This window comes from Homalodisca vitripennis, chromosome 3 (genome assembly GCF_021130785.1).
Source record: "Homalodisca vitripennis isolate AUS2020 chromosome 3, UT_GWSS_2.1, whole genome shotgun sequence".
In the NCBI taxonomy this organism is placed as follows: domain Eukaryota; kingdom Metazoa; phylum Arthropoda; class Insecta; order Hemiptera; family Cicadellidae; genus Homalodisca; species Homalodisca vitripennis.
In genome coordinates this window covers 91,291,914-91,311,380 of record NC_060209.1, presented here as the reverse complement: position 1 = coordinate 91,311,380, position 19,467 = coordinate 91,291,914, and the positions used below count along the sequence as shown (strand labels likewise).

The following is a 19,467-nucleotide window of genomic DNA, read 5'->3' as shown; positions in this document are numbered from 1 at the left end:
TTTTAATAACTACGTCTCCTAATTTCTAAGATCTAATATCACCGTCAAATAGAAATATATCACTATATCTATCTAATAAGATGTATTCAAAAATTCAATATATATATATATATATATATATATATATATATATATATATATTTTCATCACTGTAATTACTTAAATGTGTCTAATGAAATCCACATGCGTTTGGTACAGAAGAGAATATATTGCTTAATATTCTTAGAAAGCATTCGTTTAACTTTGCACAAGTCATTGAACTGAATGTTTATATTGCCTTATACGGTCAAATAATTTACTCATGCGACGTTTTATTGCAATACTTCCAATAAATACGAACCGACAATAAAACCCAGCTAATATAATAAGGAAGACTAGAATACACTGGTGATGAATTGTCTATGAAATACGATTGTTTTGTTGCAGTCCCACAATAGACAAATGTTAGCTAGCTGAGGAAGGATTCAAACCGATATTTCTTCGTGAACTGGAGAAAACCGCCTATGGTGTGTTAACACCTATTCCGTCTGTCGGAGGCCAGGGAACGGTGGTCAGGGCCATAGTCGCGGTTGTACAGGGAACGCCGAAACTCACAACTAATCACAGGGCTGAGCAAAATCCAGACCAGTAATTTGGATTTGGTATTCAATTACCACGTAAACACGGAGCAGAATCTATCATTAACGATTTCTTCAAACCCTTACATAAAATTATCGTCAACAGGAGCCAGGTCCTTAACTGCCTCAACCTAACTGCACTGTAATAGAAGAATATTAATGTTCTTAACCACATTAAAGATAATTGACCATGTATCGCTTTGTCTGGGAGAATGAGACAACTCTTGGTTTCTAGTGCATACATTTTAAAATCTCATGACAAGTTGAACTCACCCTAAGGCGTTACTGTGCTGCAAATTGTCTGATCGCTCTTTTAACGACAGACACATTAATGTGTAGTTCTCACTGTTTAATGCCTTTGCACAACGTACTAAGATGACGGATGATCACTCTGATATCTGACTAATTGCATTAAAGGGAACCATTACTTGAATTTTAAGGAACCACAAGGCAATTTTAAGTAAAAGATAGATCCGTGGGAGTCTCTATCTCCATCGCATCTTGCAGCACGAGATTCTAAATTTTACGGACATCAAAAGAGATTGTCATCTGGCAGGCTCATACGGAGTATCTCCAAGTTGGTAACATGTGCCATCCTGTTACATCAGACCCAGCTATAAGATCTCCATCAGCTCCGCTATCGGAAATATACATTAGGATACTTATGTTAGAATTAACAGTTGACTCAAAGCCAAAATGTTCGACAAATATTACAGAAGTATTTTCAGCGTGATGGTATGTAATGAAGTCGTTGAACAGACTGAGAACATTTCTGCCTGGGGTTAGAAGTCTTCACATTGCAAAATCTGTTTTCCTAACACATGAGTAGTATTATGGTTTAACCGTATTTTAACTTTAGACCTGGTCTAGTTATTCTTATACGCATGCGAAATGCTGCATCCACATCTGCAACCTTTATAGTCTTAAAAAGTATGATCACACTTAAGCTAGAATTGTATTGATAAAAGGCAGGTGTGATATTAAGTCTTTACCAAATGTCCATAAAGTTATAGAAACTTCCCTATCTCTAAGATAAGATGACAAGGAGTATTTATATAAGAGAGTGCCAAAACAGACAGAATATCATGCAGCTATTACCTCAACTTAGGCTATAAACGAGCGGAATGTTCATTCTGTGGACCCAGAGACAGTACGCTACCATGTGATTTTAAGAATTTAAGCAACAACAGTTTTGATAATAAAACAAAAATATGTAAACAGTGCTAAGTATACTTTAATTACCTTAAGATATCCCCTTCATTAAATTGCACACTATATGCAGAGATCAATGAACAATTTATAATATTGTTTGTAGGATCTCTTGACATGAATTGTTTTGATAAGCAATTGTTCGTGAAAGCCGCTCTTAGGAGACATATATAAAACAGTATCTTTATAAATACTATTTATTTATATCTCGTAGCTTTCCTGCAATTATCTATGAACTTTGGGGAAAAAATACTTATTCCTATAACCAATTCCCTCCAGGAAATCCGTGGACTCCCCATGGATAATTTTTTAGGAATTCATTTAATCAGTAATAGTTACTTGTGATAAATCATCTCTGCACCTAATCAGTATATGTAGACCCAGCCCGGAATTTTGAAACTGTAGTAGGAGTGTCATAAAAACTCTAACCTTGATGAAAAGATATCAAGGTATCCGTGCCACCATCACGAACATTGAGAAGAAAAAACGTAGCCTACCTCTGCAAACTATCCTGCCTCGAAAGCTACACTATATCCGTAAGACTGGGGACCTCCAAATGAGATGTCATTGGACACTCTTAAATTGGCCATATTTAAATCAGGTAAGGTAGTTTAGTAACCCAGGTTCTAAGTTTCAAAACTCCATATAGGCTACTACCAGCACGCGCGCATACACATCATTCAGGTACATATGGTAGAAGCGTTGTCAACTATACTATACACAAATCTATTGTATGTCAGCACAATGTCTCAAAAACGAACTGACTTTTAGACTTCAAATTTTAGAAGCTTCATTTATATATTAGCAACACTGAGTTCGATCATGGTGCATGTCACTCCACCACTATTATTGCTATTATTGCGTTACTTTTATAAATATTTTTACATTGGTCTTATTGGTTACCATGATGGCAACGAGAAAATATCATAATAAATACATTTGTAAACAAGCTGAGTACAAACATATTAGATTATAACGTGAGACATACGAGTATTATTACATAAAGATTATTCATCTAGTCAAACGAGACAATAATAGAGTGAAAGTCAATGTTAAAAATTGTTAACAAGGTCTGATTTCAGCGCATTCTTGATTTGTATGTCAGCCTACCTCACCGGAACTTTTATTATCTAAACAAAGCTATGAAACCTAATTCAATGAAAAATTTTAATGAATCCTGTGCCATGTAGGAAGATACCTCGACAAAGATTATCTGCATACTAAAGTTTATATGGACCTTTCTACGTAGACAAGAATAAGTTATAGACTATGGTAGTGATGTCTAACAAATGAATGTGGCAGAGTATCATTGAACCTATCACTTAGTAGATTGACAAAATGTTCTATTGTCTACTAGTAAGATGTAAAATTTTATTTTTTGTATGATATCTGTCTATATTTGACCGCAGGACATATCGTGAATGAACTGAGCTATTGGCTTAAAATTTTGTATGCAACCACAGCCTGCTATGTGACACATGGTGTGGCGACATCTACTTTGTAATGTACCAGCCACTACCATTGAATTTCGGGATCATCAGCGGGCTACTGTGGTTTTGAGCTACTATTTTCTGATGCTAATCCCAAAATACCCATGTATCGTGCAAAATATGTTAACACAAAATGTAAAACTGGTCCGGATACATTATGTAGAGATCTTTCTTCGGCTGTCGACAGGAGTGTCAAGTACGATTCATGTGCCAACGCTTTTACTTAGTATTTATACAGGCCTACAAATTTCAAGACATGGCATTCTAAAGAGTCTTCATGACAATAAATAACTATGGAAGAAGAACTAAGTAACAAAATAGTAATAATAATGCAGATTTAGTGCGTTTATTATACGCAGTTTTTATGTTATTCTGTTACAACTGCCTGCGTAATTTTACCCTATATCCATTGAATAATTTGGTTTTATGTGTTGAAAATGGTGTACTTATTAAAACTATATTATTACAAAGTTTTAAATTTTACATTATGAGCCTCAAATCGTATATTCCATTACATACATTTATATTGTTTAAGAAATACCCAATAATTAAACGCAAATCAATTCATCGAGCACAATTCCTAAATTAACAAAATATTCAGCTCTTTGTATAGAACGGAAATTGTATCGATGAATATAAAATTCTCGTAGTAGAATTCGAAAACTTCGTCCTTCCTTTCCGGTTTAGCAAAGAATATCAACAAGAGTGCGTCGCGATCAAATATTGACGTTGAAATATCTTATGGATTTTCGACTTTCGTTTATACATATTTTTACAGTATGCATTAGAACCCAATATCAAGACAATGCAGCATAAATCAACTAAATTTTTAAAATTAAAGAATCACACACTTTACCTTTACTTGACTATAAACATAATATATCAATACAAACAATCTAGATCGGGACTAAAGAAACTGCTACAATGATGACGTCATCATGTCGACAAACAACAGCTGTCTGAACTGATACTGTTACAAGCTATACGATCAAAGCTGAACTGATCCGATGATCAATCATACATTGGCTTGGACAGCTGGCCTTGGATTTACTACATGAGTATCTCGCACTTGCACGATGTATCTTGTACAACATAGAAAATCAATACTTAGAAGAGTATAGAAAATCAATAGTAATAATTAATTACTACTCGGTGATGACGTCACCGTGTCGACAGGCAACAGCTGTCTGTCTGAACTGATACTGTTACAAGTTGTTTGATCAATCATACATCGGCCTGGACAGCTAGCCTTGTTTTACTACATGAAAATCTCGTCCTTTCACGATGTATCTTCTACAAGATAGGAATCATTACTGTTCAGTGATGACGTTACCAGATCGAGGAGCAACAGCTGACTGAGCTGGTGACGTTACAAGTTGTATGATCAATGTGAATGTTGGATTTAGCTCCAGTTCACTTTCCTCTTAGTTGCAAATGTAAAGATTGCAACTCACCTCTTGCCACCGCGCCTTGATCTAGTTCTCCCGATCCGCACATCCCTCTCTAATATATTCTGAGTGATTGATCATGTGTTTTAGTAATAATCAATCATTTTCAACAGATTAAGCCTTCTAATGGTATTGTAAAATAATGACTAAAAATAGTGGTATAGATGTATTATGCGCCCTATACCGATAACATAAGCACACCCAATATCTTGTTAATACTCTCGCTCCATCTAGCTGCCATTGGTTACAATTACTGGTCATATACAGTTAATGGTTGTGCCGCTAGAGTACTCTGCTTTAGTTTTTGTGTGTGTTTTTAGTGATGGGGACGCATTTTCCAATCTCTCTTGCAGAACAAAGGTGAGTGTTTTATTATTTATTTCGTTGACTATTTCTAGTAATAAAAGCATTCAATAGCCAAAAAATTGTGGGGTTCAACATAATGATCATTACATATCAGTGTATAATGAGTGGTTGAAATTTTAAATAGGTTATGATTTTTAGATTTCTGTAGTTGTAGAAATGAACTCTTTTCTGAGACATGTAAAGGAATTCGTATTCCACACATTATACAATCCCCCATGCCAACATTAGTCTATCTAGAGGACGTCAACGTGTATAGCTTACAATACAGCACATTATAGAATAATGACGTAAAAACATTGACACAATTGAAATTCCGGTCGATTGAATGGATACTGCCTTTTCCAAACTCTCCGCTAGAGCGAAATACAAAATCTTATACTAAAGGCAGAAGAGTTATTCCATATTTTGGTAATAAGGAGTTTTTGATTATACTGACTGTAAGAGACAAGGAACTGAATAGCTGAGTAAAATCTCGACTTGTGGTGGTGGCCAGTCGTTTTAAAATGAAGGATGACAAAAACTGTGTCATTCGCAATGAGACACGTGTGCTGAGATCAAAGTACACGGGGAATTTGAAAATGGCGGGTGGGGAAAACTCAATCAAGAAAGGAATGCTCGCAAAGAGGCCGGCATAGCTAATTGGCAAAGAGTCACAAAGGAGAGAAGGGTACCCGCGTGCCGTGCAGTGGCCAAACTGCCAAATTGTGCGTGTCGTGTTATGTTAGTGGCACGATTAAGTAGGCAATAAATCCGACATGTTTTCAAAATACAAACTAGAAAGTTATTTCGGGGTCGGGCGCCACACACGTCGTGCGAGCGTTATTTTGGACCTTGGCAAATGATTGGGAACTCGGCGACCTGCTTCGACTTGAGTGCAGGTCACTGGGTGGTTTCAAGCTTGTTAAACTCATAAGACTGTGATCTGAAAAAGAGTTAACAAGAAGTGCTATAATTTATGTATGCTGGCAAAAGATTTCAGAAGCTGCACTAAGTGGCAGGTGAAAAGAAGCTAAACTCAAAGTTCGCAAGTAGTATAATGTTTGACTTAGCAAGTGTGTTCGTCAGATAATATATACGGTCAAAAGATATCAAAAATATTGCAGAAGTTGAATGTAATAAAGTATACAATGAATGTGTAAAATTACGCATTCACATTCACAACAGTTTTTTTTAGAGATGTACTTATGTTAGAATCAAAATAATGTAATCTTACGATTCTCATATTTAATAAAAAGATTACCATTTTGAACAATATAATATAATACAATATCATAATTTAATACTGTTTCGAGGTGATCCATTAGTTTCTTGAGATACATTTTTTCCTATATTCTTTTGATAGCGGCTAATTTTCAGACATATTTGGCTTCAAGATTTTTAAGGAGATAATCTAATAGTGCTGTGATGTCCAGCGCCGATATTTCATAATCCGGGACTTGACTAGCAGTGCTATGAATTTATTAGATAAATGTTAATAAATTTAGCATTACTTTTATAGAAATGCTATAATGTAATAGCCAATTTTAATTGCTCTAAAGGCATGTACGTCTATAAAATTTACTTTGTATTACGCTCTCAAAAAACCAACATTGCTCTTTTGTATGAAGGGAACGAGTTCTGAAAAGCTAATCTCCAAGTAAGATGATCATACCGTTAACGTGATTCAATTAATGCAGTTTTTAGTTTTCAACGAGTAAATGGATATAGTGGTATCTCACTATAAAGTGGCATGAGATATGGGTTAAGACGACACAGACATAAACACACTAGAAATCGCTCATCAGGTCCATCTGGATCCAGGCGTCTCGTATGTCACATTGTCATTATAATATTACAAATAAATTTTAAATTAAAGTGAAAATAAACTTGCTTCGAAAATCGACCTGAGAAAAACAATATTGCTAATTGTTTTAAATGTTGTAATTTATTATTAAACTATATTTCAGCACTGTCAAATTATAAATTATACTACAATAAACAGGACAATTATTTTTATTTTATAAAGTATAAAATGAAATTGGCCACTAAGTTTGAGATAGAATTATATAATTAACAATACCAATTAAAACTGTGATTTAATGTAATTAATTATTTCAGACACTTGGTATAGGAACTCTATGCAATTAAAAAATTCGTTGGTAAACCTTGTGCCTTTCAAATAATCAATTTGCAAGCAGGCGAATTCGCCTTAGTAAAATTTATCAGCACAATAAGCATACGCTTTGCCTCCCATTCCCCACAACAGACAAGGCCTAACCAATAGAATAGTAGGTAATAATCCACATTGTTATAATATTACTGTTATGATATTTAATATGGCGTTAATTATTAATGCAAGAATAGTGCAATTCATGTGGAAAAGCTATATAATCTTGCTTCTTACCGTAATTTATTTCCCGTAAAAGATTCCCTGTGATAAAAGATGACCACAATCTATTACGCAAAATGTTTTTTTAAATTCATGAGAAGTATTTTCGGGGGTATAGTATAATATTTTAATTCCTTTCGTCCTAGGAACAATATCAGAACGATCTGCTTGGAATTCATAGCCAGTAAGAAGTGAAAATACTCGGGCTAACTTTTGGGATAATATGGGTTACATGTTATTGCCAAACAAATACCCGATTTCCCAATCTTATATAGATTAACATGGCTTTTTGACATATCTCAGTCATGTTCCGTGGACCATTTCAAAATGAAAGATAGCAGTGCTACATTTTTACCTGCCGTAAGACACCTCTACTCAACATGTCCTGTAGCCCCTTGTAATGCTTGACACGTAGTTCTAACTGATTTCCTCTTGGTTTTACGGTCTCTTGGTAGTTTATTATATAGTTCAATTTCTCCCCCTGATGTATGAGTTTATATCTCTGCAATATAATTCTGAATTAGTATTTTTGAACGATTACTGTGTGAGAAACACTCACCAATATCTAAACAAATATATAGCACGAGAACAGTAACATTGTAAGCCATACTCCATTTCATTTGTCTTGCCATTGTGAGTAACTTTTGGATCCAATCCAAGTTCTCCATGAGGAAACAGAAGAGTATATACCATTGGGTTGCAATTATGGCTCTAAGTGAAAAAGTAGAGTCCATATGGTAAACTACTACGTGACGGTGGCGTCCCCCCTCAGTGGAATTGAAAACTGCAGATGTATCAGCACTTGGTTTATTAAATCGTCTCATTTCGTCGAATTTCTAAATCGTGGCTTTGGCTTTTGGTGCTCATTTTCATCTGCTGTGTTTGTATGATTGTACGTATTAGCCTAGATTATGGAACCTTCTAAGATTTAACCTAGCAGATTTGGTCCATTCTGAAGTAGCCGTACATAATTGCAACATAGGTGCTAATATAAAATAATTAGCAACATGAGCCATTTATTGCTAATAAATAAAAATGGGCTTAATTGTGGTTGTAGCAACATTAATCCATTATTCCACTGTGAGAACATGACTTGAATTTCCATTTTAGGGAAATGCCCTCTGTGAAATGAAATGCACAACAGTGCATGCAAATGTTGTTAAGAAAACCTGGTTATAAAAAACTACACTTTAACTCATTTTCTAATCTTCTGAAAATGGGTAATCGTTTTAAGCAATCATATGAATTTCTTTGACCATTTTAATTATGCTATCGACTTCTCTTGTCCGCTGATTTTCTTAAAAACTATCTCACGTCTTCTCACCCTGTCCTGCCCGGTCACCAACATTAAAAAGTAAATTTAAATGTCATTTACAATACACAATTAGTCTGCGCTGAAATATTAAATTTTGCTTATTTTCTCCACTATAAATCAATAAAAAATTAAACTACTTCGTTTTCCTAGAAAACTACGTAAACTATTTCAAACACAATCGCACTGAGTTCAGATTCAGCACTTTCGGACACCCCAGCCACCATGAATTCATCAAAAGAGTAAAACTCTGAAACCAAAACATGACGTATTGTAGTACGTGTCCCATTAATATGCGCTATAATAGTGTTAGTTATTGAGTTCCTTGTCTTGTTAGCTGAAAAGCGAGGAAAGCATAGTATTTGTTTCTGGCTATTTCTTAATTTCACGCTCTATGACTTATTTCTTTGGAAGTGCGGCTAACAAAGACATTTTCTAGTATTGTTATACCACTTCCATTTGTCAAAGTCGATAGTTTCGTAGAAACATGCAATGGTTTTCGCGGCTGGGGGTTGTTTTAGGGCCAGACCTCCACCATTCGCCCGCCACAGACGGCCAAACCGTGCCGACCTGGTTTACAAAGGCTACTGGCCAAACCGGGCGTCTGCACCCCTCTTTTGATTCTGCAGTTTCCGACTCTTTTCAGGAGTTATATTTGTCTGCAACCGCTTCCTCTGTTGTTTATCCAGATAACTATCACGCCTCTCCTACTGTTCAGTCAACAGGAGAACTAGTATTCGTTCTCAACTTTATTCGGAATATGTCTTATTGGAATTTTGTTTATAAAATATGTTTGCCACATAGTGTGCTATTAAAATATATAGATATTTGAATTTATTAACAGAGAATTTCATTAAGCATTTTCATTACTAAATCGGCCTTGTGGTTGAACAGAGGTTAAGCCACAAAAGGGCAAGGATTGCTTACACCATCAAAATATCACGGGCTTAATTTCAATTAGTTCATCAGGAATTTAAGATGAACAACAGATCAATAACAACCTACGATTAATTTCTACATAGAAATACGTTGTGCTCGTCACACATTGTCACAATTTATTAAACAAGTCAATTTAATTATTTGTACAATGTGTTAGCAAACATAAAAATCCATTACCAAATAATGATAATCATATCGATTATCAGCTAGTTACATTGTACATGTGGTCAGTAAAAAGGCGATCCCAGGAGCAAAGGGCATACAGAGTATTTATGTTACAGTAAAAAAATTAGTAAAATGTTATGATCGCTGTGTACACTAATTTATAAATAAATTACGTTTAATTATATATGTTACAATCAAAGATGTTACTTAAATATTGTCTTTAGTAAAGCTGATTGTAGCAAAGTGTATAGCTATAATTGATTTTATCCAAATATAGTGATATAAAGTTCACAAACATTCCAGTGCATAAAATATACTAAAGAGTGAAAGTTAATATTAATGTTTATAATAGACTGCCACGACGGGCAGTTTGCTAAGAGTAATCATATTTTAATCATTTTAGTCCTAGTTAATTTAATATCAAAGTGAACCTATTGGAATTGTAGTGGTCTACAATGCATTTTTGTTTCAGTAAACTTTAGTAGAAACAGTTAATTCAATGAATCAATTACGTAAAATATGCCTATGTGGATAGATATACCTGTTAGAAAGCTTTCTGAAAATCTCACAATACCATATCTATTACCCTATAACATTCGAGTTTGAGTGTTCAATCAATCACTGCGTAAAATTGAATGGCATTTTATTATTTTATCTACAAAGAAAAGATCGAAATCCATTTGGAACATTTTTAGATGATCAAACTTTCTCCAAACGCATTATTTTACTGTATCCCCAGAATGGGATTTGTACATCCACTGATAAAAGCTGTTAACTCTCATTTCACTAACATCATACATTAACCATAATGTTATTGAAGTAGTCATTAATATTTATTGGATTGTTTTGCTTTTATTGTAAGTGTCCAATAGTTCTTACAGCGAAAGTTATTCGTAATCAAGGAGTAACTTTTGTAGGACATAAAATCGGAAACCGTCAATATCGTAATATCAGGTCCAAGTTGTTTAGTACAATTAAGTACGGGGTGATTACAAGTAGTATATCGTTATGGTGACGTCGAATAATGTTGGAACATCAGTACCAATCAGAAACATGTTGAAAAATATTCTTACAAACTAATTTTATCAAAACATGAATACAGCCTGCTGTTTTTGCCCAATTTTACGGAGGAGTATATTTGTCTGCAAAGGATGTCCAAATCCTAAGAATTCTAGGATAGAAACTTCCTTAACCACAGCGTTGTTCTCTCCATCAGATAGAAGCACATCAAGAAAGATGTCTTTCTTGTAAGTAGATTCTTTCACTTTCACAAACAAGAAACCAGGTATATTGTGGGTTGCAAAAACTTTAGTTTATTGAGCAGGATAGAAAATAACGGTTTCGTCTAAAGATAACACTACACTTATCAAGAGTTCTCAATTTTTATTCAGTGACAGGGTACAAGGGACACGAAATTCTGTACTATTTACTAAGACGCTAGTAGATCGAAGGTAGATCACTCCATCACAAGGTAGGCGCTGTAACCTAGCGGATTATTCGAGACCTACTTGGAGAAGATCAAGTCTCGCCAGGTAGATGCTGTAACCTAGCGAGTTATTGAAGAACTACTTGGAGAAGATCACTCCTCGCCAGTTAGACACTATAACCTAGCGGATTATTGGAGAACTAATTGAAAGAGTTATATACAGACCAATAATACAAAATTATATCCCCTGGGTTGGGTGGGAATCGAGAACCGATAACAGATTTTAATGTAGCCAGTGTTATATAAGAGATGAGATCCAATTTATTTATAAGCACACAACCTGTTTTTTTGCCGACAGAGACATTTTTGCTCAGACATGAATCGATAGTAAACCGCGCTACTTTTGGTAGAATTAGAATGGAAGAGTATAAAATATTTCAAAGTATTAAATTATTGTATTTTTTTAGCTTGACACACTGGAAACCAACCCTCAGACACGTAAATAAAAAAATTAATGTTAAATTAGCATCAGCGAACCATATACAGGAGAATCATTAAAGAGGAAGTCGTTGATTCACTTTATGAAATCATCACAAGACAAGGATTAAATATATCTGATAAGTAAAAGAAAGTAAGCTAAATACTCTAACAGTAACCTAAACCAAAACTACAGTCAACGTAAGTTTGTTTTCGTTCTCTTGAAGCAAAGAACCTAAGGAAGTTGGAAAATCGCCAAATGGTTTTTATCGGCAAAAACATATACACGTTTACAAGGTTGAATCATTTCTTAATATGTTTTTCTATAATCATTTTGCAAAACGGCGTTTCCACAAAGTGATCCGATGCTGTACGTTCCTTGACATTGACATTTAGTGTTGTGTATAAATAGCAGATTTCAGTTATAACTCACTCCACCCTAGGGCAAGAATTCAACGGTAAAAATGCCTTTGTTTAAACAAATATCGCATTTGATAATAGCTGATTTGAGTATACAGTTTTGAGTTTACAACAATCGCTTTGTAAGAAGCGTTTTCGGCAAAGGGATCGGTTACAAAAAGGGGCACGGTTGCTTACACATATTGATAAGAGTGCCCAAATTTACTCGTTACTCAATGAATATTTTGTTGCATTTGGAAACACGAGTGTTGCTAACATACATAAGGACGTAAGCTTATGAGCCTTTGCGTTTCGTCCCTGTTTTGATTTCAGTGCATTTCTTCAGCTGAGAAGAGAAATGTTGTACAGAAATTATAGATTCTAATTGCAACTCACTCTGCCCTACTACAAAACATATTAACCTTTGCGTGAACAAGTAGCGATAGAATGAATATTATTTTGAGTATATATCCAAAGGGATTTCTACAAAAAGGTCGTAAGGTCTAGAAAGACCATTCACATTAACAGAAAATCTTAAACTAATAAGACCTAAATGCCAAGAAAAGTTCAAGCTGACTACAGGGTTAACTTCCAAGAAAAAGCCTTACTGCTCCTGACTGCTATCTTCGGTGCTAAATATGGCTTGAACATCTTCCTGTACAGTGGAAGAAATCCTTAGTAATTGTAGTGCAAATTAATAGTGTAGACTATAGTGACTGCATGTCAACCCTGAGTCATCATCATTCAGGAAGATTATGTTATTATCTATTACGTATAAGATATTCGAAAACCTTTTTCTGATACATATTCATGTCCTTATAGCAGGTTAAGACGTTCATTTAAGCTTATGCTTAAAGATACCATAGATTAAAGCTCAATAGAGTAGCTGACGTCATAAAACATCATTAGTCAAGTACAGTTCTTATACATTTTATGTTTGTCAAGCATTTTTAGCTTTCTGGTATACTATTCAAATAGTATCTTATTCAGTCTTGTTATCATATTTTTCACTCATGATGTTCCAGATAAAGTTGTATACTTCCATTATTCAGTATTAGATACCTATCAAGTTGAGATCCCTCAATTTCCTTCTACTGAATATTTACAGCTGGAATGCCGGTCAACCCAAACAGAATAGTCGCAACCTTTGCTGCCGACAAAGCACCCTATGGTCCTGGTCCTGCTCATACTGTAGCTTCACACAGCTTACAATACTATCTAAAACTAATTATTGTAAATTAAACGATCAAATACAATAAAGCAGATGAAACGAATTTGCCTGTATTACATTTACTCTAAATAGTGGTGTGACAGAAAACTCAAACAGTGAACAAGCATCCGTCTGTTATGTACAGAACTATCAGTTACACGCAACTTCGTACGTATTTTTCAAAATTGAAGTATTTAAGTCTTATTGGTGTAAAAGCACTTATGATGTAATATGATGAAACCCTGTGGTAATTTTCAAACGGTAGTAGACATGCAAATCTTATTTTAATGTTTATGGTTAAGAAGGATCAGAGGTTGACTGGCTCTCACTTTAGGGTTTCCAAATGTATGAGTGCTTCCGGTTCTGAATATAGAACGCCACAATTAGGCCTAAGTTTGCCTCGATCTTTCTAAGACATCGATTATTAAAAAAACAATGATAAACTTATTTTAGGGGTTGCAGTCTAAATTATCCCTATGGGTAATTTATCTTTATAAAATTCTGTATTTTATCTTTAGAAGCATAACGCGCAGATGTATCACTTTTAATTTTTATAAGGCATCGGGAAGTTGAAAAACAAAACTATAGTTCTTTTAGAGGTCACAACCATATTTCAATCTCTCTTCATATTTGATCTTAACTAAAATACTTTTGTTTTATAACTTGTAAGTGACCAAATTTTTAAAATAGAGATATCGAGAAGTTGGAGGATTCAAGGTGATTGAATTAGGGTTATGTCTTTTATACAAAGAAGATTACGCAACGTGACGGCTGTTTCGTCATTATTCTATGACATATTTACACACAAATATTATTCCGTATAAAGCAACCTTAGGGTATATATGGACCTGAGGAATATAAATTTAATTAACATTTAACCATATGCGATCTTGACGGGACTGGGCTGTGACCGGGACGGCATATAAGTTGGATAACGCCAGAAGCAAAAAACCTTTTCCAAGCGAAAAGTCTGTACATTTTTATGAGACACATTCTTACAGTCATCTAACAGTGTATACTTTCTTTGTGAAATAAAGTTTTGCTAAAAATAAAAGAATGTTCTGTTTACAGTAACTAATTAACGAAGATCAGTAAAGTCCGGACAAACCTGACTTTATTGTCTGATACCAAACAAGCAGAGTCGGACTGTATATCGGGTATCCCGAGGAATCGATTATTCAAAGTTTGATATGAGGTGTTTTATTGTGTTAGGATATAAATCCAACGTTTTGAGAAACATTTCGAACTCTCATTGCAATAATATATTAGAATAATCACACACACACACACACACACACACACACACACACACACACACACACACACACACACACACACACACACACACACACACAAAACTCTACACAATCTCATAATCCCTTGTTGACTAAGCGTGGTGGAGCTCTCTTACAAATAGAAATTTTAGTTAGTTATTCTACCCAATCCTACCAAAAGAGGCATATCCACACGATGAAAGCGGTATTAATGAATTAACTATCGTACAAAGCGATTTTAATAAAATGTACCTTGTTTGTTCATACATTCGTTTTAATTATACAGATTGAGTTCAATCTAGTGTGAACAGAGGGAGAAAGCCCTTAGAAGGAAACTGGCCAATCAAAAGAATTTTCTAAATACTAAAATGATAGCATCAAAATTTAGCATGAATATTCTATGACATATGAGGACTGCAAACGTTTGGGCCGTTAGGACAGATTTTCAAAGTAGAAATAATTGTTCTAAAAGTTTTGTTAGGGAAGAGTAATTTACAAAACTTGTTATGATGACTTCATTGTTTCACCCCAAAGTCATTATCTGATTTCCATTAGATATTGCCAACAAGAGTGAAGACGTAGGAAAGAAGCGGTGAATAAAACTACTGATCTGAGCCTTTGTCCTTCAAATATGCTTAAATGGAGCCCAAAGTCTACATATAAGTTTTCATTTGAAATCCAACTAAGGCCAAACCAGAGGCTTTAACCAAATTATGGTAGCAAAATCCTACTTTAAAGTGTTACAATGAACAGTAAAAGTTATTATGATACCGCTGTTATCGTTAATCGCTAAATAATCTCAAATTTAGAATAACTTCTGTTAATTACAATAAGTTTGGTTGTTATTTACGACACTGAAGCTAAAACTATAGTTTCATTGTAAATATTATGGTTATTGTATTTAAAATTATCTTCACATTTTATTGTGCTTTTTACGATTTAGCTGCTGAATTGCATTGAGCTATAACATGACTGTGGCATGTTGATCACGTTGTAGATTAAAAATTAGTGAAGCTGATGACAATTTGCAAATGGAATGAAATAGTGTATAAAATCTATTCATTTTTAGCCATGAATAGTTCAAATACAATTGAACTTATATTTGACCGTAAATTTAGAATTAGTCTATATTCTCCAAATGTACAAAAGCCAAGCACTTGACATGCAAAGAAACGTTTCAAGGTTTTATCTGTTTAACTGTAATTATTGTTAGTCGTTTATGTACTGACTGCACGTGCTGAAGTCTTACAGTTGCAATGACAAAAATATTATCTGCCACTTTATTTGTATGTATATAAAGTAGGTTTTATTGTTCAATTTTCGCTTACATTTCCGCTACAGTTTGTCTTGTAAATGTGCATATACAGGTTCATTATTGAAACCCTGTATATATATATATATATATATATATATATTATATATATATATATATATATATATATATATATATATATATATAAAGTTATCCCTTCATCCTCATACCTCGAAATTTGTGGTTAGTGATGTGCTACTTTTGAACGTAAATAAAATATGTTAGTAACATATGTTAGTCCTCCTTTTATGTAATTTTATTATAGTATTTTAAATTCTAGCCGTATTTTTTCTAAAACGTTTTTGTAGATTGAAATAGTCTTGGATACGAAGGTCATTTTCCTCTGTTTCCTACAGCTTTGTCTTTTCCTCGCCACCAATCACAGTCGAGTAGAGTGTTACTTGTTCATGGATTACTTGCTGGCTAGCCGAAGCCGCTAAGTCGCCATATTGTGTTTGTAGCTTGGGCTCTTGTGGATTTTGAGACGCAACTAATGTGGTGAAGACATTATTTATTTCTTATTTTGATCATAATCTGTAGTGTTCAGAGTTAACTAGTGTCTTTTAAACGTCTCCAGTAACTTTATGAAACTCACAGTAGTAGCAATTTATTACATTCCGTTGTTCTGGAATAGTCTAGCTGTGTATTTCATTTGATCTCATGTTTGCAAGTTTTGTTCTTGAACAAAGTTCTAAGTCATACTTATTAAAGTTACTGAATTTACTCTAGTTTTGGAGCTGGATCAATATTTGAATCATAACATGTTGCAATTCTGAAATTGGACTGTTGACTTATAAATAGGTTTATAGTGTGGGCAGTTTTTGCCCAAGAGCACCGGTTTTTCAAAGGACTTCAACCTTGAACATTGAAGTTGTATTCTTATCTCCAAAATGATGTACACGGTAAGCATTTATCTATCATATTTATATATTCACTCAAATTATTCTATTATAGCACATAAGCTAGTTAGTCCAGCTATCCCAGATGTTTTGTAAATAGGTTAAGACAGCCACTTTGTAATCAAGTTTAGGCCACATGTAGCCTGTACAAATATGCTTAGGCTAAGGCCACAGTATTTTATCCATCATCGCCAAGAACTGAAAAACCCCATAGGCTAGACAAAGTTTATCCAAACACATTTTTTGTTAAGCCTAGGCCTAAGCAAACTTGCTTTTATGGAGGTGTTGTAATTTGATAGGCTAATGTCATCCAATGTGGCTACTCTATCAGAAAACCGGGAATAAGCCAGGAATTTCCTCAAAGAATTAGGCAGATCTCAAAATTGTGTTTCTAATATTAGGAATTAGCCTATACCTATAAGTTAGGCCTACTAAACGGTTTCTTCAGTCAAATTGATTAGGCCTAATCCAATCATTGTAGAGCGATCCTGGCCTGTCGTCCACTGCTTCACAAGGTTTAGCATCTTATCTTGTACTGTATTTGGGATCGAGTGAGTGCTTTTCAATCATGGATTGACCATCTACTAGTTTGACGAATCGTCATGAATTGTGTGTTATGGAGTGTTTTCTCGGGCATTTTAACCCTTTGAACGCCGATATAAATTTAGTATTTTTTTAGATTACGCTCATTTAAGGTGAAAAAATGAAAATTCCTTCAAAAAGCTATTTTTTTTTATTCATTCCTAATGACTAGGCCTAATAACACACAGCAAAAAATACATTTTAAAATAATGTAATACTTGCATTAAAATAATCACATTTCTTCATAATAATGGAATATTTCAATAAAAATCTAATTCAGGTTACAGAGTAATCAAATAGGCCTAGGCCTACATGTGATGAAAAATATTAAAACTATGTACAAGGATAAGAAAACAAATAAAGTGTAATATGCTGATCTTGATTAGTTTATAAGTTCATAATAAGCACTAGAAAACGTAGCATTTATAACTTTAGCAACAAAATCGTCGTAATCAGAATCGTCTGGGTGATGAGCCTTAATTACACAACAGAAAAGAAACAATAACTTGATTATAACACCTAAAATATGGTAACAATAACTTTTTACAACTGTTTGTATAAGGAATGACAACGCAAGAACACTTCCCAAAGGCACAATGCGTGCTCCACTGACAGTCAGTAATGGCGGATAGTATCGTCATCGGCGTACAGACGGGAGTGGGAGAATAGCTGCCGGTAGCAAAACAATTTATTGTTTACCTACTGCGGCCAGCTGACAGCTACAACTGGATTATTTGGTCAAGCCAGTAGGTACATTACTTAGTATTGTGGCTTATATATTGAGCTTATATAGATTTCAAAAACAGTAATAAAATATATTTTTTATCGATCGGCGGATTATTTTGTCTTCGGCGTTTTATGACCTAACAACATCGCGGATTATTCCGTCTACGGCGTACTAAGGGTTAAGAGTTTACATTTTGACCAAAAGGAAATTATTTCCTTTTAATGGTAACTTAAGTGTTCTGTATTACTGTTCATTTATATATTAATATTGGATTTTTACATGATTTATAACGTTTTTTTTTTCACTTTACATACATTTCTTTGCATTACTTTTCAATTTATATTTCTGACCAGCCCTTAACCCTACAAGTGACGGTCATTTGTGGTCTCAGTGGCAGGCCGTTTTCGGGTAAATTGTCGTGATCGTTAAATTTATTTTTAGAAAATATAGTCCAAATGATAACCTAGCAACATTATATTTCTTTTTCCTTATGAACTATAGAATAAGAATAAATATAATATTTGGTTCCTTACCTTTATTTTCAGATGAATATCATTGTAGATGTGTAAAGATTTTCTTTTAGAAAAAATAATTTTTAAGTTCTACTGTTCGTCACTTTGAAACTACTGGAGCTACAAAATAATGTCAAATTTACAGAATATACACAATTTTATTCTAAACAAATTACTTCCTATTATACATTTTTTTTCTATTTACAAGAACAAAAAAAGTTAGATGGAAAAAAAACTAAAACTAAATGTTTGTAAATCTATGTACAAACTGGTTTTTTTTTACTCCAAGTCACTAGAAGGGGCTTGTCTTTTCCTCCCAGTAATGTAGGGCCTATACTAGTGGCTTAGTTTGTCATAGCACAGTATATTTCGTAAATATAAAACAGGAATTGTCTTATCGCAAACCCCTCCTCAAACTCAGACAGAGGTCAAAGTCGAGCGGTCTAGTAGATAAAGTTACTACAGAATCTCGCCGCCTGTTCAGCTGGTGCGCCGCATTCTTGTACTTTCGTGCCGAAGTGTCTGTTGAGTGCGTCGCTTTGTTCCTTCCGCTTGTACTTCCGTGTTTTACTGTGTGTGAAATAGATTAGTGATGGGTGACACTATGAGAATTTGGGTTTTACCCAGGCGCGAAGATGGGGCCATTAGTTTTTTACAAGATCATGACTAGTTGCCTAAATCTAAAACATGCGTGGCGGTCGGCAGTTGCGGTTGAAGGCGGAAATCCACTACACT

The 19,467-nt window shown here is 34.3% G+C and overlaps 1 protein-coding gene across 1 annotated transcript in view; it reads left to right on the top strand.

The window, feature by feature from the left end:
• The first annotated feature begins 16,410 nt into the window (after positions 1–16,410).
• The window catches only part of LOC124357174 (serine/arginine repetitive matrix protein 1-like), a 52,609-nt gene continuing 49,552 nt past the window's right edge, over positions 16,411–19,467 (top strand). The window contains exon 1 of the mRNA XM_046808692.1: positions 16,411–16,914. Within this exon, the coding sequence (XP_046664648.1) occupies positions 16,903–16,914 (12 nt within the window). The 5' untranslated portion in view covers positions 16,411–16,902. The remainder of the gene's footprint in view (positions 16,915–19,467) is intronic.